Here is a 20,656-nt window from a genome sequence, read left to right on the forward strand (position 1 = left end):
ATAATACTCACGTCACAGTCTCCGATACACAGGCAACATGGTCGCCCCAACTGCCCCCTGGCCAGCGCCATTTCCCTGGCCATAGACAACAGTTTTATTGTTTTTATATTTATTTATCCGGGCAACGGTGTTTTTACGTTATTCCTCGTTTTTGTTGGCTCGTCTTTATGACGTAGCAAAGGGCAAGTTGGACACGCGACATTTTGAAGATATGATAATAATGCTATGGAGTATTTATTTTGTTTGAATAAAAAAATTTTTTTCTATAGTTTTTTTTTTTTATTTACGTCCAATAACTGCTTATAAATTAAAGCGTAAATGAAGTATTATTAAAGGGAACTTCTACAAAGCAATTGAAAACTTTGAAAGATATTTTGAGTATAAATTATTGTAATTAATGTTCTGTTTTTGTAGTGCGTATCATACCCATTTTAGGAATCAATTAAGTGGTTTGTATATATTCCATAGGTATTTAAAAGCGTTATTAAAATAGTGAACTAATAAAAGTCAATTTTCGTCTGTTGTATCAGGCATATATTTATGGTCTATATAATAGATAGATATACAGTTGCAAGAATTACCTATAAGCCAATGAGCCATCAACCACTAGGTTCAAGTTCTACTCCTCACAAATGACATCATTTATTCAGCAGTGGAATAATAATGAAATCCGCTCCTGCGAACAACCCTGATAGCTCTACGACTAGGTACTATTGTATAATTTAATATATTCGAAATATTATACTAATCAAGTCATGAGTCCTATTATGTTACATTGCCTACAACATAAGTAGCTGTTCTGTTTAGTATTTAGTATTTATTTAAGTAAAACTAACCGCGTTACGTTCTTAAAAGCCGAAATCGTTAACATCATAATATATATTAATATTCTAAATGTGAAAGTGACTTTGTCTGTCTGAACCGAATTTGATTAAATATGATATGAAGCCAAGAAAGGACATAGGCTACTTTTTTGCCTGAAATATGACAACCAAAACCCTAAAACGCAAACAAAGCCGCGGGTGACTACTAGGCATTTATATTTATAAATATTTGTGTTAATATAAAAAATAATATAAAACAGTCAAAATAATGTAATGTCCATACAATGTCCGTAGTATCAGGTGAGACAAAGGTCTCGCTATGATACGTCAGCGATTCCTAACAGAATAGCCTCCCTTGTTTTATCGGATATCTAACAAAATCATTTCTCACGTGTCTCACGCGATAATAGACTCTATTTGTAGTGATATAAAGTCCAAGCACTCGGCATTTGTAAATTCGTTTATACTGTGAGTGGAGAAATAGCCATGTTCTTATGCTTATCAATTCAATATCACGTCTCGTTTGATCGCATCGTTTCACTCGTTCACTTTGTTCTCTTGTTATTTAGGAATTCGCAAATAATCATTATATTGTTACGTACCAGAACATCTGAATCTAATCACAATTTAATAATAGTACTATGTACCTTATATCACAGCAGCTGCTTCAAGCGTGGTTATATATTCCACGATGTTTTATTATAGACCATAAAGTATTTCAATAAATAGACTATGTAATATTACAGAAAGGACTGTAAACCGTGATTAGAGGACTTAGAAATTTACGTGCTACTAGCGTACACCGCTTGATGTTACTGCTTCCATCAAAACAACAAAAGATTGAAGCAGTTTTTCTAGATAACAATAAAACTAAATCCTTCAGAAACGCGGTATTCGTATTCGAACTTTGAAGGCTTTGAGGTTCATAGGAATTTACGGGTAATATATATTTTTCATATGCAACGACTCCAGGTAAAAGTATAAACAGCGTGTCTACACATCTTTCAAAACTACAAAAACAATGGGCGTCATATTCAAGGTGAAAAACTGGTTTTTGCTGTTTTTTTTTTGTTAAATAGTATAGGTATAATTAACAATTATTTTGAATGTAAAAAGTATGTAATTATTTATCAAAGTAATATAAGACCAAAAACCTAAAGGTAATAAATAATACTTTACGGAATTTCCTCGTAGTTACACAAAAACATACCTTTGATCAGTCCAATTGGTTACATAACATTTGATGCGATCCAAGGTGTTACAAACAGCAACACGTAAACGCTTAATGACTGTATTTATAAATTTAAAGCCACTTATTAATTATATAATAAACACAATCATATGTAGAAATAATTATTAATTATTTTCAATTCTGTTAAGCTAATATTAAACTAGACGTTGACGCATAGGATTCGAAATGATAGTGTTAATTGACTTGCTTTTATTCAAAGGCATTTCAAAAGGCAAACGTCAAAACTATTGTAAAATAAAAATAATTTTAATCGTTATAGAAATGTAAATAAACAGACTACATTTATTTTGTGACTAATTTATTACGTATATCGATCTAATTGTATGGAACGACATACTTCGGGTATACGCTACTTATATATTATTACTTAGTTACTTAAAACAAAGGTAAATAGATGTAATTAAATAATATTCAAAATTATAGAGATTATAGGATAAGATCATAAGTTAATTTAAAAATAACTGTATTTTTCAAGTTGGCCAAATGAATTTAAAAGTAGTAAAACGTCGTAAAACGTAGAAGCAATTTAAACCTATTGTATTTCTTTTTAGCGCCATCTACAGCATTTTAAATGAACTTTACATAGACTCGACGATAGAGGGCCTTCGATTATAGTGAATAGGCACATATAAAAATATTGAACGTTTCATTCAAACGTTTTTACTTGCATTGTATTTGTTGGTACATAACATATTATAATTTTTAAGAAATTTAATAATATATTTACCATATAAAAATCAATATTCCACACTTAAGATTATTTATGTTTTAAGAAATAATAACGTAAGTGTATGTATATATAAGTAAATACTATTATCAATTATTGTAATTTAAAACACATCTACGAATATCCGAAATATCTAAATACAACATGGCGCTTACCAGGCGACAGTTTTTGTGGTGTAAACTTCGTTCATTTTGTTTTTATGAGGCCAGTAGCTAGCCGGCTGCTGCTTTTGTTCGTCACTTAATCAATCATTGTTTAACTTGTTGTCCTGCCAAATTACTCTTCTATGTGATAAAATGTCGTTCAGTTACAAGATAAATAGGAGTTTAATAATGGCAAAATTATTTTGGCTTCTGAATTTTACATATTTTACTTCATATATATTTAGTAAACTAAAGTACTTTTTTGTATCAACAATTTGTCATTCTAAACTCACACAAATGGTGGTTGAATTTCGCATTTCTTTGACGTAAAAATATTTAATTTGCACTTATACAGGCAAAGGCAATAAGGCTGTCCTTCGAGTAACACTGTTCAAAAATGTAATTCAAATGTTTTATTATTTATAAATATGACCACTGCAATGAGTTATGACCAATTAGTCAATCATAAAATACTGTAAAAATATTATTTTATCCTATTTCTGCTAATAATTCTAAGGAATCGTGTCTAACATCTGAAGAATCGTCAAGAACAGGAAGATTGATAGATTGCTTCTAAGCTAACAAAATAAGTAAATTATTATAATGTAATAATTATTCTTTAGAATAATAAAGAAAAATTTTGTTCCGTTTTGTTTAATTATTTTGACAAAACGGGGCATTTTTCTGTCAAATTTAAATGAATATATTATGATTTTATTAATTTTATAGTTCCTAATTATTCCTTTTATTATGTCAATCTGATCAAATACATATAATTTTAATTTATTATTACAGTTGTTTGTATCTATCCGTAAATGATTTTTATTTCTTCATTTACAAAGTAGTGAAAATATTATATTTATAATACACAAAATAAACAAGGCTATTTAAACAAGCATCCAAGCCGTTCTACGATTAAAAACAATTACCGGCTTTATTTGACATTGACAATGACAATTCACTATTGAAGTTATTCCAGCAATCCATTTTGATTTTCCATTCCTACGGCCCACACAAACCGCGTGCTTGGCGTGTGACCGGTAGATAAGAACTTGTTGTTAAACTTTAATTTTATTTTGTTAATAACTTTGTTTAAAATGAAGGGCGACAAAAATGTGGACATTCAAAACCTTAAGGATATGGCTAATAAGCTAAGAATCGACAGTATTGTTGCAACAAACGCTTCGAAATCCGGGTAAGTAATAACCTCAATTATAACTTGCCGCTTCATTGAAGGTCATAAGAAGGTTATTAAGTGTTAAAGCTTATTGGAATCTAATTGCTCCGTATCTTATTTGCGAAATTCGTTTATCAAAACATCTTATAACATATTTGATTTTTTTATATTTATACAATAATTATGCATTTTCGGCCCCCTGCATGAAAGTCAATAGGAATGCAAATTCAAAGTTTTAACATTCGTACATTAAAGATGATGATTGCTGTATAAATACAACTTCTATTTAACTCATAATTAATAAGTATAAAGTTAAACTTTATATTTTTACGAAACATGAAGTAAATATATAGTATTGGCTGAATTAAAAGTTCAATTAGATTAAAAAAAAAAATTGCTTACTTTAGGAATACAGTTATTTATGACATGTATGCCAATACATAACAAAATTTGGAAATATCAACATCATCATATTGTAAAAAGACAAACAAATGTTAGTTATGGTTAGGGTATACCTTTAGTGGTTGAATTGGTTGGTTGGTTCTGCATTATACCAAAAAAGACAATGATCAACATAGGTCATAAAAAACGACATCACAGTTGGTCACCATAGAAACCTAAGCCTTTGTATTCTTGTGTCAATGTTCTAATGATATAATTTACAATGTTATGTCACCAATGCCTGTATTGCATAATCATTGATATACATAAATATTCCATTGATTGATTACTCATGGTGAACTTAATAGTCTAATTATTTAACAATTAATATAAATGAATTAATTATATTTCAAGTATTAAAAAAATATTATGTAAGCCCATGATTAAGTATATTATTGCTTGGAAAATCCTGTAAATAAATGTAAGAGGATAAACAATATGAATGGTTATCCTTATAGTTAATAATTTTCTCAGCATGTTATTAAACAATGGAGTTCTGTCCTTTAAACCGACTTAGCTATTTATTTTAGAATTATAATCTACACATTACTAGCAAGCATCACCTCAACCACTACTACACATAATACTAATGTATACAGCACGGATACAGGCTTGGGAATTTATTTTAACTAAGTAATAATTATGTCTATTGCCCCTCAGTCACCCAACATCATGCGCATCAATGGCAGAGATCATGTCGGTGCTGTTCTTCCACACAATGAAATACAAGATATCAGCACCTCGTGATCCCTCCTCCGACAGATTTATACTTTCCAAAGTAAGTATTAAAAGACTGGACTCAACACTCGGACTCTCTCATATAAGTTTATATATACAAAAGTGGTTATAACATTTTTTTTTTTGGATAATTATGTGATTTTATAAAATTGTAACCTTGTAACTGATCTTCTTGAAACTGTGCATACATATTGTTAGAGTTGTTAGAGTACAGAAAATGATATAAATTTCCCAACACATGCCTCAAACATGCAAAGCCGCTAGGGGAGTTTAATTATTATAATGATTAATGTTAACAATAGGGCTTTATGCAAGTCTGTCTGGGTTGGTACCAGCAAATTATCAAATATTCTACTGCCAAAGAGCAATACTTAACATTATTATGTCCTGGCTGGCTATATAATAAAAAATATATGACAATATTTTTGTGTTAATTGAAAAAGGTTATATAAATTATATAAAAAACTGTATAACCAAGGAGGGCAGAGTAGTAGACTAGTATTTACATTATATAATTTTACCACAGAATGCGAAGTCATTTGATAAAAAATAAATCAATGTTCATATTTAGATAATATCTAGGTGAAAAATAATAACAAATATTATAGTTGTATTATAATTTTTTTCTATTAATCTGTATGAATATTTCTTAAATATATTTACTAGTCAGTAGTAGTCAGTAACAAATGACCTTATGATGTAAAAGCAACAGGTTCTATCTAGGTCACTTGTGCTATGCCTTTATTATTATACGCTCTAGTTAGTATTGAGTTTGTAGAAAAATGTAATGAAAGATGTCTGAATAGCCTCAATTATTTTCCCCAGGGTCACGCAGCACCAATTCTATATGCAGCGTGGGCAGAAGCTGGTCTCTTCCCACTCGAAGATTTGAAAAACCTTCGTAAAATCGACTCTGATTTAGAAGGTCATCCTACTCCAAGACTGAACTTCATCGATGTAGGCACTGGCTCCCTCGGCCAGGGGTTGGCCGTCGCGGCCGGTATGGCGTACGTTGGAAAGTACTTTGACCAGACATCATACAGGTGTGTAAAGAAATGATAGATAAACTCATTTTTAATCAATAGAATAAAAAATTTCATTTTTAAATTCGAGCACATATATGTATACTACTATCATATGGTTACGTGAAGCAAGCCCTGGTTAAGAATTTGAATATAATTATTAATTTACAGAGTGTACTGCTTGGTGGGAGACGGTGAGGCTGCCGAGGGCAGTGTGTGGGAGGCCCTGCACTTCGCGAGCCACTACAAACTAGACAACTTGGTTGTCATCTTTGATGTCAACCGTCTTGGACAATCTGAGCCCACTTCTCTCCAACACCAGGTAAATCCATCCGACAGCAACAGCAAATTCAATTACAAATTACCATTTACTAATTGATTAAGTAAAGATAATGTAATGATGAAATATCAAAATGGTGTCAATTAATTTTTTCTCTTATCGTGCATTGTTAAGTTAGTAGTAGTATGTTTATGCAAAGTCATTGTTACTTAGCTGTCATTGTATTCAGCATGTTTTTGTAATTAATTCTTTATCATTGTTATGTAATAATTCCTTAGAATATGATTCAATAAACCGCCACCTTTAATTGTAAGATATGCCGCTAATGTTGAAAAAGAGTAACTACTGAGTTTCTTGCCGGTTCTTCTTACTTTTCGAACCGGTAGCTTCATTTAATTGTTAAATGACGATTCAAAAGTGCTTGTAAAAGCCTACTTGAATAAAGTTTATTTTGATTTTGAAATAACACTAACAGTTTTGTGCTCCGTAACACATACATAGCTTTTTCTCTCAGATACCTATAGATACAGTGATAAACTGATAAGCTGCGACATTAACCTCTCGACATTTACGTAATGTATGTTATCGCCGTTAACTGATTATATTCATACTATTCTCGAAGTTATTTATTTCCTTCGAATTTAAATAGAGTAATGTTTTTTCAATTGTACATAAATCAAACTGGCATTTTATATTAAAACTGTAAAGTAACCACGAAAACGGAATGAAAGTTTCGCACAGAAGTACTTTTCCCGCATTAAAATCACGTCGTATAATATGCTAATTAAATACTTTGACTTTTGACCCTCGAATCTATATACGTCTGTATAATTATTTGTTAGGCGACTTTAAAATAACACAGTTCCAACAAATATGTAGCCTCATAGGAAATGTAATTATTTTAATAAATTATTAATAATTTTAATAATGCACTGTTATTAACTGGTACTAAATATGTTCATATAATTTTATTAATGATTTTAAAGGAGCACAAGTAAAGTGGCAAATCATCCACAATGATCAATTTTGGGTCCTTTTTAATTTTTAATATACATATATGTTACTGTAAGATTACAAATAACGTTAGATTACAATCTATCGCGTCAGATTATCAAATATTAAATTATCTAAATATTGTGAACCGTGATATATGATTACATTATTTTTTGCTATATATAATGTGACCTTGCTTAACGTAGTATTTTTTTTTTTATGGTATAGGTTGGCGGACGAGCATATGGGCCACCTGATGGTAAGTGGTCACCATCGCCCATAGACATTAACGCTGTAAGAATTGTTAACTATTCCTTACATCGTCAAAGTGCCACCAACCTTGGGAACTAAGATGTTATGTCCCTTGTGCCTGTAGTTACACTGGCTCACTCACCCTTCAGATCGGAACACAACAATACTGAGTACTGTTGTTTGGCGGTAGAATAACTGATGAGTGGGTGGTACCTACCCAGACGGTATATAGAAATAATGCAATTAAAATATCATCGTGCTACTTAGATGGACGTCTACGATGCGCGACTGAAGGCCTTCGGTCTGCACTCGCTGGTCGTCGACGGCCACGACGTCGGCGAGCTCATCAAGGCCTTCGACGAGGCCGCCACCGTCACCGGCAAGCCGACCGCCGTCGTCGCCAAGACCTACAAGGGCAAGGGTTTCCCCGGCATCGAGGACAAGGAGAACTGGCACGGCAAGGCGCTGGGCGCCGAGGGCGATAAGATCATAAAGCATCTGCAGGCGCAGATTAAGAACCCGGGCTGGAAGCCGCGTATAAACGCGCCGCAGGGCGAAGCGCCGCGCGTGCACGTCGCTGACGTCACGCTGTCGGCGCCGCCCGCCTACGAGCGCGGCGCGCGCGTGGCCACGCGCCTCGCCTACGGCACCGCGCTGCGCAAGATCGCCGACACCAACTTAAGGCGAGTGCCCCACTCTTTAGCCCCGCCCCCCGGGCTCGATATACACATGGTACATACGGGCTGCCCATTTTTATCAATGTATAGTAAGACACAAATTAGATGTAGCATCGGAAAATGCAATGGAATGAAAATAAAACCGGTTACTGCCGATTTACACAACCAATAGAAATAGCTCCCTATCGCGCCATTCGACGCTATTCGTCGCTATAGATTCACGCGTCAGAGAAAGCAAGAGCATGTACATCGACGCGTCAAATTGACGAATATTTTAGGTCATATGATATTACAAGTTATTACGTTTGTGTAAAAATCATATTCGCGTGAGAAATAAATATTGATAATTTGGGATAGCGTACTTAATTCGGATGTGATCGGTTTTACGAATTTTGCCGATGCGACATCTAAGTTGTGTCGTACTATAAATAAATAAGAGACAACATCACATACGTTACTCTGATCCCAATGTAAGTAGCTGAAGCACTTGTGTTATGGAAAATTAGAAGTAGCGACGGTACCACACCCAGACCCAAGACAACAGAGAAAACTAATGATAATCTACATTGACTCGGCCGGGAATCGAACCCGGGACCTCGGAATGACCCATGAGAACCGGTGTACATACCATTCGACCACGGAGGTCGTCAATGTGTAGTCACGTTGGAAGTTAATGTCGTCCAGCCATTTTTACGGCCCCGGGAGCAGGACATACCGTGGTGCATAAGTTATTTATTTCTCTATTCTGACGCTCATATAATCCAAAGGGTGGCAAACGAGCAGGAGGCTCACCTGATGGAAAGTGACTACCACCGCCCATGGACAACTGCAACACCTGGGGGCTTGCAGGTGCGTTGCCGGCCTTTGAGAAAGGAGTAGGCTCTTTTCTTGAAGGTTCCCATGTCGTATCGGTTCGGAAAAACCGCCGGCGAAAGCTGGTTCCACAGAGTGGTGTGGCAGAAAATGTCTAAGAAATCGCGCTGTTGTTGGACGCTGACGAGTCTCGTGCCCGCAGAGTGATCGCGCTGGACGGCGATACGAAGAACTCAACGTTCAGCGACAAGCTGCGCAGTGCGTACCCCGAGCGCTACGTGGAGTGCTTCATCGCGGAGCAGACGCTGGTGGGCGTGGCCACGGGCGCGGCGTGCCGCCAGCGCGCCGTCGTGTTCGCGTCCACTTTCGCGGCCTTCTTCACGCGCACCTTCGACCAGGTGCCCAAACCCACGCAACCCATCAACCCGTTGCATATGCCAGATTATATTTATCATGTTAACCACATTCGGAACAGCAACATTGCTTCTACCCTCCAACTTCTGTTACTTTCTGCTCATCCAAATTATATCGTTTCAATCACTTGCCAGTGTATATTTTCTTGTATGTTCAAACTAAACTTGCACATTTTATGTCATTTAATTAACGAATTAATAAAATAATGTCTACTGACTTCGATGTCTCTACACCATAGTGTAAATATTTATCCAAAATAAAAGTCATTTCATATGTTTTTTGTATTGAACTATGACTTCTGATTTTTAGTCAATTTAAAAATATATCAAATTTATCAAAATGATTAAACTATTACTCTTATACAATTCTGCGGCCCGAGTGTGGCTCGTATGGTAGGAAACTTCAATGGTGTTCGCGGTAATAATGAATGTGATCCACAATTCTATTCAGATCCGCATGGGAGCAATCAGTCAGAGCGACATCAACCTAGTGGGGTCTCACTGCGGCGTCAGCATCGGAGAGGACGGACCCTCGCAGATGGGACTCGAGGACCTCGCCATGTTCAGAGCCGTGCCCACCGCGACCATCTTCTACCCCTCGTGAGTACCCCCCGAGTATAACCCGCGAGGCAGTTCAATATATAAAGCTGGGGCCCCTGCCCGCGCTAGTCAGGCGGTGTAACAAGGCGTGCGCGCCCGCAGGGACGCCGTGTCGACGGAGCGCGCCGTGGAGCTGGCCGCCAACACGCGCGGCATCTGCTACATCCGCACGTCGCGCCCCGAGACCGCCATCCTCTACCCCGCCGGCACCAGCTTCAAGGTACGCCTCAGCCCCGCAACCGACCTCCCCCCCCCTCACCCCGCAACCGACCTACCCCCCCCCCCTCACCCCGCACTGACTCGCGCTCGCGTTGCAGGTGGGCGAGGCCAAGGTGCTGCGCGAGAGCGCGGGCGACAAGGTGCTGCTGGTGGGCGCCGGCGTCACGCTGCACGAGGCGCTGGCCGCCGCCGACCTGCTGCAGAAGGAAGGTCGGTCGCACGCCTGACGTGATCTGACGCCGTGTCAGCTGTAGTCGCCATCGTTATATACGCGCATGCTCGTTTTGTTGCATATTTAAAAATAGAATGCGTATGTAATAAAAGTATTAAGCGTTTAAATCATCGGCACGTGTCGAGTCCATCGACCCAATTTTTTTTACGATCTTTGAACAATATCATATGAAAAAAAACTATTAGATAAATTACGAATCATACTTAATTAAGGTTTTAAAGATAACGTATACTGATCAAACGTCTACTTCACGTTTCAGGCATCGAGGCTCGAGTAATGGACCCGTTCACCATTAAGCCGCTGGACGAGGAGGCAATCCGCAAACACACGAAGGCCGTCGGAGGCAGAATCGTGGTGGTCGAGGACCACTACCAAGCCGGTAGGTTGCTTGTTACCACGTGCATGGCGCTACATTACATTATGAAACAGTAACTCAAGCTGAAGCTTTGCATTAATTACTTAAAATCTGACACTTTGAAATCTTTAAAATGTTATATTCAACAGCTGAACACGAGTTAAATTATGAATCCAAATGAAGTATGCGGGATTGTACTTGTTAGGCTTTTATACTTTTCAAATTACGAAGTATCATCACCAAACGATACAATATCTTCAATACTTTTAACAGGTATAAGATCTTTTACATATACTAAAAATATAAAACGACCTAAGATTAACCCCTGTGGAACACCTATTTTTGCAAATACCCGTCCAGAACTCTATTCTATTAATGAAAACTTGTCTAAAAACTTGTCTTAAGTATAAATATTAAGAGATCTTTAATAATGTTATATTGTAGCTCGTATAAAGGCGTTTCGTGCTCCGCATATTCAAACGTATAGTACGACACAAATTAGATGTAGCATCGGAAAATGAAATGCAATGAAAATAAAACCGATTACTGCCGATTTACACAACCAATAGCTCCCTATCGCGCCATTCGACGCTATTCGTCGCTATAGATTCACGCGTCAGAGAAAGCAAGTGCATGTTAATCGACGCGTCAAATTGAAGAATATATTAGGTCACATGATATTACAAGTTATTACGTTTGTGCAAAGATCATATTCGCATGAAAAATAAATATTGATAATTTTGGGATAGCGTATTCAATTCGAATGTGATCGGTTTTACGAATTTTGCCGATGCGACATCTAAGTTGTGTCGTACTATAACTTTATAAAGTAACAGAATATTCCTATAAAATTCGCGTAGTAAATACTTAAAGAGGCCCACTGTCGCGCCAGCCATCTTGGTTTATATTTCCAAATACACCGACTGAGGAGTCTATTCACAACAATCACTTTGTCTGCTTATGTAGCTTTACAGAACTATTTCATAATACTGTCGGTAGTAACGATAGCTCTACGCGAATATTACTTAGATAGCATCGATAGTATTGATAATATCCTTGCTTTTTTTAGTATATATTATTTATATTATTTTTGTAAGTTTATATTATTTTATAATTTTTAATATTTTTGCTTTTCATTGATAGCTTAGCTTATGGTTCACTTTATTAGAATAACAAATAAAACTTAGTTTCTTGTACAAAATGTGATAATTGTTTAACATTTTAGTAGCGCAAATTTAAATAAACTCGTATAAAATTATTGTCATTACTTACCCTAATAAATTGCTTATCTTCAGAAAGTAATGTTATCGAAAAATTATAGGCATCTCCGAAGTACAAAATTATCGAAACTTAGTTTTGGTTACAACTAATAGTCCAGTCATTCAAGACAATTAATTCATTATAATTCCAAAAGTTTTAAAATTTTTATGTAAGGTCGGGAATGGTATTAAAACAAACTATAAAATTTTGCAACCTATTCTGCGGTCCGGAACATTGTTAAAAATGCAATAAATGATAATTTGCTCTGTTCCTGAGACCAAAATTCCAAAAGTTCTGCAAAGTTGGAGTGGCGTTAAATATATTATTTTACATCACGTGTCAAATTTGCAGCCAATTTAAGTGTACGGAACATTTTTTGTTATTAAAAATTAATGTTTTTCTTTATTAAACTGAAGGAAAACGTTCCAAAAGTTCTGCAAATTTGACACATGTATCGGAAAAATATACCGAACGATTGTCTAAATTTGCAACCTTTTATGTTGACCGGAACATGTTTATTTGTAATTCTTTTTAATTCGTGGTCATTTTTTCGAGTAAGGTGGTCTCGGAATAATTACAAAAGTTTTGAAACTTGGTTGCAAACTTCAAAAACATCTATTCTGATGCATTTACAAATTTGCAACCTCATACGCGATCCGGAACTTTATGCAATTTGCAAAAATGTATTTCTTTTATTTTTTCACCTCCAAGAAAATTTCAAAAGTTCAAAACTTTTGTAATTATTCCGAGACCACCTTACTCGAAAAAATGACCACGATTTAAAAAGAATTATAAATAAACATGTTCCGGTCAACGAAAATGGTTGCAAATTTATACAACCGTTCGGTATATTTTTCCGACATATGTGTCAAGTTTGCAGAACTTTTGGAACGTTTTTATTCAGTTAAATTAAAAAAAACATTAATTTTCAATAACAAAAAATGTTCCGTACACTTAGATTGGTTGCAAATTTAATACGTGATATGAAATTTTATATCGAAAACTTCCCTAAGTTTGCAGAACTTTTGGAATTTTTTTCACGACCATACAGCCAAAATTAATTTAATTGCAATTTTAACAATGTTCCGGACTGCGGACAAGGTTGCAAAATGAGATTTATTGTCGTCCCAATGTACCATTCACTTGACCGAAGTTTGAAAACTTTTGGAATTATAGTTAAATTTTCGATTTTGAATGTCTATAATGACTGGACTATAATGGTTTTTGAAATATTAATCAATTGTATCGCTGTTGTCAACGATACTGCTCATCGGGAGATGTCGATAGTATCGGCAGTATCGACACGCTACGGCAATATCGAGACGAACGACTCCCGTTTACGCCACTACAAACTAATGTTGTCTTAAATTTTCGCGATTATTACACGTTTAAATAAAACTAATTATAACGGATGAATCGCGTATAGTCTATGTGTATAGTAGACGGGTAGTCTACCCGTGACCACGAACACTGCAAAGTGCTCGAAACGTCGGGATGTTTAAAAATAATTAATATACGCGATTCATTCGTTATAATAGGCTATTTGATTGGTTTTTAAAATCCATTTTATATTATTTAGTAGAGGTTAAGGAACCCAATAGAAGTTGATTTTTTTATTTCTAGTACATATTTGCCGAAAAATATAATATCAAAAATTCCATATTTAAATAACGCGCGAAAACGCTACTTTGACAATATGGCGCTGCAATGGGGTCGGTGACGTCACTTTGCTGTATTTCAATCTGTGGTACATATAGTAGGAAAGCAAGGTTTACAAGAAAGTGACTTCATCATAAGCCTGGCCAATCAGGAGCGTTTTGTGTCACGTGACAAACGTTTGAAAAAATGCATTATTATTTATTGATTTTCGAATAAATTCAGTATTATTTTAAAGTTTCGTTAGTAAATAACGATTTTTAAACTTGTAATCTACATTGATTACAATAATTCACAATTTATTTTTCGCATTGTCAAATAGCCTATTAGTTTTATTTAAACACTACAAACTATCGATAGACTAGAGATGATGTATCGATAAGCAACAGTAATGCAATGCGTCGGTCGGCAGGCGGGCTGGGCGAGGCCGTGCTGTCGGCGCTGAGCGCGGAGCGCTCGGTCATGCGGCACCTGTGCGTGCGCGCCGTGCCGCGCTCGGGCGCGCCGGCGCAGCTGCTGCACGCGCACGGCCTGTCCGCGCAGCACGTGGCGGCCGCGGCGCGCGACCTGCTGCAGCACTAGCGCCCCCCCCCACCACCCCACTCCCCCTACATTCCCCACGAAGTCAAAGCATTCCCGGACATCGCCGTGCTCGAAGAGTTCCTCGTCCCTCGCTCGGACGCGTCGCTCCGTCGTTCCTACCGCGAGGACCTCTATTTGTAGTAAAGTAAAAAGTAAAGTAAATTTCCCACTGCTGAGATAAGGCCTCCTCTTCCATTAAGGAGAGAGATTGTAACATATTCCACCACGCTGTTCCAATGCAGGTTGGTGAAATGCACATGTGACAGAATTTCGATGAAATTAGACACATGCAGGTTTCCTCACGATGCACGCGTTCTAACCACTGAGCCATCTCAGCTCTTTACTATTTGTAGAGTATATATTTTTTTATTGTATGAGCGGTTGCGCCGCAAAAAATACCTAAAATCACGCAGCGCGGCGAGCTCCTCTGTAGTGTGTAAGTCTCGTTTCGCGTAAACGAGAGCCGCAGTTGTTATACATGTTATATTCTATATACACCTCTATGGTAAAGTTGAAGTTTTCTATCATTTTATAGTATAGTGTTAAGTGCCTTTGTATGTCGCACAGTTTCCGACCGGAATTTTGTGAAGGGTTAGTGTAAGGATAATTTTGTATACTTTTCTATTGCGCACAAACCGCCGATGTGGATGTTGGAGTTTTATAATAGGGACCAAGTTTTGAAGTAACCGGCTCAGGGCTTCCGTTGTTAAATAAATCACAATGTTGTAATCTGGTTAATTTATTGGTTTACATTTTACATTCCTGTTTAATTGCATTTTTTCGTAATCACAGAATTATTTGAGTTTTTTTTCGTAATAAAGTTTATTGAGTACAAAATTGAGTCTTATTTTATAATTAATTAACGAATTTAAACTTATATTTACATTATAATACAAACTAACAACAGTGACTAGAATAACTCGATTGATATACATTTACGATCTTAGACAGTTTAGTTAAAACAATTGAATTCCAAAAATTATATTGAAACATTTAAATTAATATAAATAACTTGTTCTGCTACAAATCTCACTGGAAACACTCGCATGAATCATGGAGAAACCTATTTCATATATCATAAAAAAGTATATACAATTTAATATTTTTAATTTTGGTGATACAATTCCTTTTAAACAGTCCCATTTATTCAGCCTTAAATATAAAATCTTAACTTAAAACTTTAAAAAATATTTTATAAAACTATGTTAGAGGTTTCAATTGACTAGTTAGTAATCTAGTTAATAAGGCACAGATTAAAACACTAATTATAATTTTAGTGTCTACAACAATCTTTCGGCAACATTTGCCCACGAAATATACAGTTAATTCCTCAACAAACACAAATCACTCGTTCAACAAAACAACAATATATTAAATATTTTATTTTACACGATTTTATAATTAAAAAAACTAATATTCGACGCCGATTTATTAATAAACGTGATAATAATTTAATAAAAAAATATGGACGGATGTACGAATGAAAACAGATCGAAATTAATAAGTCTCACTATATACCGAAGATTTGTTTTTAAATGCAAGTCAGCTCGCGAAGGGGCTTCAAGTCTTAGGCCGCCCGCCCACAGCCGGCGGGCGCTACGCCCACTCGGCCTCGCCGGCGGGCGGCGGCGGCTCGCTCGGCGGGTCGCTCGGCCGGTCGTCCAATTCTCCCGGCAGGTAGTCCTTCCAACTCCTGAACAGGTATCGTGTGAACTTCCTCAGTTGTCTGAACTTGCAGTACGTGGCGCCCTCGGCCGACTGCAGTTGCTGGGTCTGGATCAGAAAGCCCTTTTCTTTAAAAGTTTGTTCCAATTTCTCCCTTTGCAATGTCTTCCTTGACTTTCTTTTCTTTTTGTTCAGGTCATCTTTGAGCGCGGCGGTATTTTGAGGATCGGTCTTGGGTTCTGTCGATATCGACGCTACAGATTCGGTGTTTCTTCCTTGGTTCGAGTCCTTTTGTAAGTACTCGTAACCTTTGTTTCCTTTGTTGCCCGTCCCGCTGTAGTACCTGAAGTTGCCCCCGGAGTCCACCGATAGCATCTTCTTCTCTTGCAGGGATGGCTTAGAGCCGCCTGTGAATTTGAATTTGCAAATGCTGACTTCTGTGGTCGGGGTTGTGGTACTATTTTTAGCCGGCATAGGAGGAATAAATATTGCTGATCTTTTTCTCTTAACAGGCCCCTGGACGAGTTTAGGCGACGCTCTCTTCTTCGCAAGCTCTGGACTTTTTCTTTCCTCGACTTGCTTTATCACCTTTGGGTCCAGAAGTTCCGATATTTGTTTTAGCACCAATTTATTCTTGCCCTCATCTGGCGATGCGTCCGTGGTAGTGCTCTCACTGCTCGGTGTTGAAACTTTATCGCGATCCTCGGGAGGGAACGGGAGCTGCCCAGAAGCTGCCAGCCTTTGGTAATACAACAGTTGGGTCTGTAACGCTAAAGGATGCATGTATATACCTGCATTTGGCCAATATATGTAGCCTGGAAATTTGTCGTCGTCTGGACTGACTGTAGACTGTACTGGTTCAGATAGAGTCGGGGATATATTTCTCGATTGCCGAGAGAGATCAGGTGAGCTGCTAGCCGTTGGAGGCACGTTTGTATTCCGTTGTATAACAGAGATAGCATTAGGTTGTTCACTTTTTAAATTTTCTTGTTCTATACAGTCTTCAATTTCAGCTTTAACTTCGGGCGTTGTGTAGATGTTGCCAAATTTCTTTTGAATTTGTAACTTCAAATCATGTAGATCTCTTATGCAGAGATTGAGAGGTTCGTCGTCGCTGTGCAGCGGGCCGGCGGTCGTGGCCGGCGCCTCCGGCATTGGTTCGTCGGGACTGCAGAATCGTGGCGGCGAAGGATTCTCTAGACGTCGTTTTTGTTCTTGTGACAGTTTCCTTTCCAGAAGGCTTGAAATTATTTTGTTCTGTAAATCTGTCTTTGACGTGTTGTGAGGTGTGTTTGTACTCCTAAACGCCGGGCATGCGTTCCCTTGGCTCAGTCGCTCCTGAGGCGGAGGCTGACCCGGTACAACCGTGCCATAGTTCTCGTAGATTAAGTGACAAATATCGGCCTTCTTCGGTTTCCGACCGCGTCGAGGCTTAGAATTGTTTAACGTCATCTCCCCCATGTAGGGTAGGTCTTCGTACGTCATAATTTTGCTGGGTGTGATAGCGGGAGCCTTCTTTTTCTTTTCCTCCTTATTTCTAGCTGCCATATTCAAAACAGTCGCCTGAGGCACCGTCAGGGTTCCAGTCTCCTTCTGAACTCCAGCTAACCTTTGCGCCCAAATTTTGAAAGTTTCATTAGTGAAATTGTTCTCAACGGCCGCTTCCTTTGGTTTTTCTGGGGTCTTCTTCTTATTATTCGCCCTCTGAAGGCTCTGCTCGTAGTGGTCCAAGTATTCCTGGGGCAGCGCTTGGTGGTGGAATTTTAACTTCCACCGGTTTTTCTGCCTGCTCCGCGTGTGCTTCACCTTGGGCGGGTCGGATTTATCGACGTTTCGCTCCTTACTGGCCGAGAGAAGTTGCCGACGAAGAAGCTCCTTATTCTCTGACGAACTGCAACGATTAATATAAAATTCAATTATGTATATAGATTCTATCTTACAAACTAATGACTTAAAAAGCAACTCTCATTGTTTATTCTATACGATTACTAATTCTTGTAATAAATATTTAGCTAGACATTAGTATAGTAGGAGTACTGACGCGGGGGCGCGGCGCGGCGCGGGAACACCGGCGTCGCCGCACGCCGCGCGCCGCATCACTTCTGGAACAACCAAAGTACATTTTAGTATCTTCCAGTACCTCGATTCGCTAAATATACGGACATATTTGTTAATTACATTTACAAATAAAACACAAGTCGATGCGGAATAAATTTTTATAAATAAAAAAAAACCGCCTTCAAAAATGAACTAAAAAGAAAAAAATAATCAGTTACATCCATATCCCATTTACGATTATTTAATCACCTCTCAAAGTCGGTGCCAACATTGCTAATATAGGTACATAATACATACATACAAAAACTAAATCTATTTATTGGCACCGACTTCAAAAGGTGATTAAAAAATCGTAAATTGGATATGGATGTAACTGATTATTTTTTTCTTTTTAGTTCATTTTTGAAGGCGGTTTTTTTTTATTTATAAAAATTTATTTAATGCTTTTCAGTGTTGTTTTGTTATTTATAATTACAATTGGTATTGTTTGTCATTCACTTTATTATACTCAGTACATTTCGGCTTTCGACTCTGAACATAACTCAACGTCGTTTCAATACGATGTGGACTGCAACTCAAATTAAGCGTTACCTAAGTTACAATAACCTAATGTAAACTGCTCATTGCCAATTAGACAATACCATTTTTCCCGATGCAATGCCGTTAAACATTGAGGAATTCTCCTGGTAGTCTACCATCAGCTAGACTTCATCATAGGCATGTTTACTAACATCAATTGCTTGGCGACTATCTTAAAAATAGAACTAAACCCGTAAAATAGTTACTTAGGTACTAATAGGTTCTAATTACCAGTTGTGGTCTTCATCATCAGTTCCACTTCATCAAATGTCACTTTTTGTGAGCATATGACCAAGGCACTTTGAATAAAACCGAAATCACTATAGGTGTGCCTATAAAATTTGAGGAGTTCCCTCGATTTCTCCAGGATCCCATCATCAGATCCTGATCTCCTGACAATGGGACCACCTGTAAAACATGCCCTTTCAAACAAAAAAAGAATTGTCAAAATCGGCCCAGCCATCTTCGAGTAATTCGGTAACATACATAAAAAATAAAAAAAAAAAAAAAAAAAAAAGGCCCCGACGAATTGAGAACCTCCTCCTTTTTTTGAAGTCGGTTAAAAATATGGAATTAAGAAATATCTACGTTTCCGCATGCGTCTCGTCCCACGGCTCCTACCATACGAGCTGTCGACCGATTCAAGTTTTTAGGTTCATACCCAGAAACTAACTACTAAAACTAACTAATTTGAGGTCATCCTCAAATTAGTCACTGTACTGAGATCACTCGGGAAGAAGTGTTATTGAGACTTAATAATGAGTAGTTCGTACAGACGGCCTTGTCGCATCAATCGCGTTTTATTTTTATATGAGTACGAAATTTTCGCAAAATATTAAAGTTCCATAGTTTGATAATAAATACAATATAAAATATTCGATGATTTAAAGTGATCAGCGGGATATTTATAAACTAAATATAAATAGAACTTGGAGAATCATTTATATGCGTATAAATATATTTATATCCTGACATGGTTTTGGAAAATCTACCCAATAAGAGAGAAAATGTCGATTGAATAAGAATATAATGGAATGATATAGTCTACGAATAGTTAGAGCCATATACATATTAAGGTATGCCAAAACGTAACCAACACCCCAATCCCAAACTGGAGCATCCGAGTCAGTCAGCGTGTCTTAATCGGTCCCTCGTAACCCGAGCGGTGAGTAGTCGCCAGAAATATGCAGCACGGGTTTCGCAACAACACACCCGAAGATGGTATGGGCTATTCTCACCACCAGCTAGAGTTACTGTCGGCACTCTACGTGTGCACTGTACAAACTCCAAAGAGGATATAATATAGCATGCTGTAAATCTATATGCTGTTATATAAATTTCTATCATATTAAAACCATTAACAAAAAATTCTAAATGGGTTAAATGTCAGTGTTCATGCGTTCAGATATCACAAAAAAAAGATGTAACTATTATTTCCTTTTGCATAATTACCACATATTGTTATAATCGATATTATTTCAAGGGTTATTCTAGCAATAATTGAATAGCTAATCTATAAACTACCAGGGACACACAGGAACTTTGAAATTTTTATTTGCTAATGATAAATTTGTTATTCGGCTGTGTTTTATATAAGTTATTTTTATAAGATGTATTTTGATAGAATGCTTCCAACGAAACGAATTAAATAGGGTAGGTAATCATGTAATTATATTTTTTAAAACAATGTATGCGTGA

At 36.9% G+C, this 20,656-nt stretch overlaps 2 protein-coding genes across 3 annotated transcripts in view; one reads left to right on the top strand and one right to left on the bottom strand.

Annotated features, from left to right (window-relative positions):
• Window positions 1–3,878: 3,878 nt before the first annotated feature.
• On the top strand, window positions 3,879–14,789 carry LOC124538819 (transketolase). The gene is made up of 11 exons (XM_047116026.1): window positions 3,879–4,141; window positions 5,225–5,342; window positions 6,128–6,345; window positions 6,496–6,646; window positions 8,117–8,532; window positions 9,542–9,737; window positions 10,204–10,352; window positions 10,455–10,572; window positions 10,670–10,781; window positions 11,063–11,182; window positions 14,487–14,789. The coding sequence occupies exons 1-11, from the start codon at window positions 4,044–4,046 to the stop codon at window positions 14,654–14,656; spliced, it is 1,866 nt and encodes a 621-aa protein (XP_046971982.1). The 5' UTR covers window positions 3,879–4,043; the 3' UTR covers window positions 14,657–14,789.
• A 218-nt stretch (window positions 14,790–15,007) lies between these two features.
• LOC124538873 overlaps window positions 15,008–20,656 on the bottom strand; it is a 31,897-nt gene continuing 26,248 nt past the window's right edge. For both annotated transcript variants that reach the window (XM_047116115.1, XM_047116116.1), the window contains exons 2-3: window positions 18,363–18,423; window positions 15,008–18,212 (exon numbers count right to left, since the gene is read on the bottom strand). In XM_047116115.1, coding sequence (XP_046972071.1) covers window positions 16,253–18,212; window positions 18,363–18,423 — 2,021 coding nt within the window. In that variant the 3' untranslated portion in view covers window positions 15,008–16,252. The remainder of the gene's footprint in view (window positions 18,213–18,362; window positions 18,424–20,656) is intronic.

Source organism: Vanessa cardui, chromosome 21, assembly GCF_905220365.1.
Source record: "Vanessa cardui chromosome 21, ilVanCard2.1, whole genome shotgun sequence".
NCBI classification, from domain to species: domain Eukaryota; kingdom Metazoa; phylum Arthropoda; class Insecta; order Lepidoptera; family Nymphalidae; genus Vanessa; species Vanessa cardui.

Bases quoted from the DNA above. Each gene is read 5' to 3' on its own strand.
- LOC124538819 (XM_047116026.1), top strand. From the start codon at position 4,044: ATGAAGGGCGACAAAAATGTGGACATTCAAAACCTTAAGGATATGGCT. The intron at 4,142-5,224 runs GTAAGTAATAAC...ATTGCCCCTCAG, and splicing joins ACAAACGCTTCGAAATCCGG to TCACCCAACATCATGCGCAT. The intron at 10,782-11,062 runs GTCGGTCGCACG...TTCACGTTTCAG, and splicing joins CGACCTGCTGCAGAAGGAAG to GCATCGAGGCTCGAGTAATG.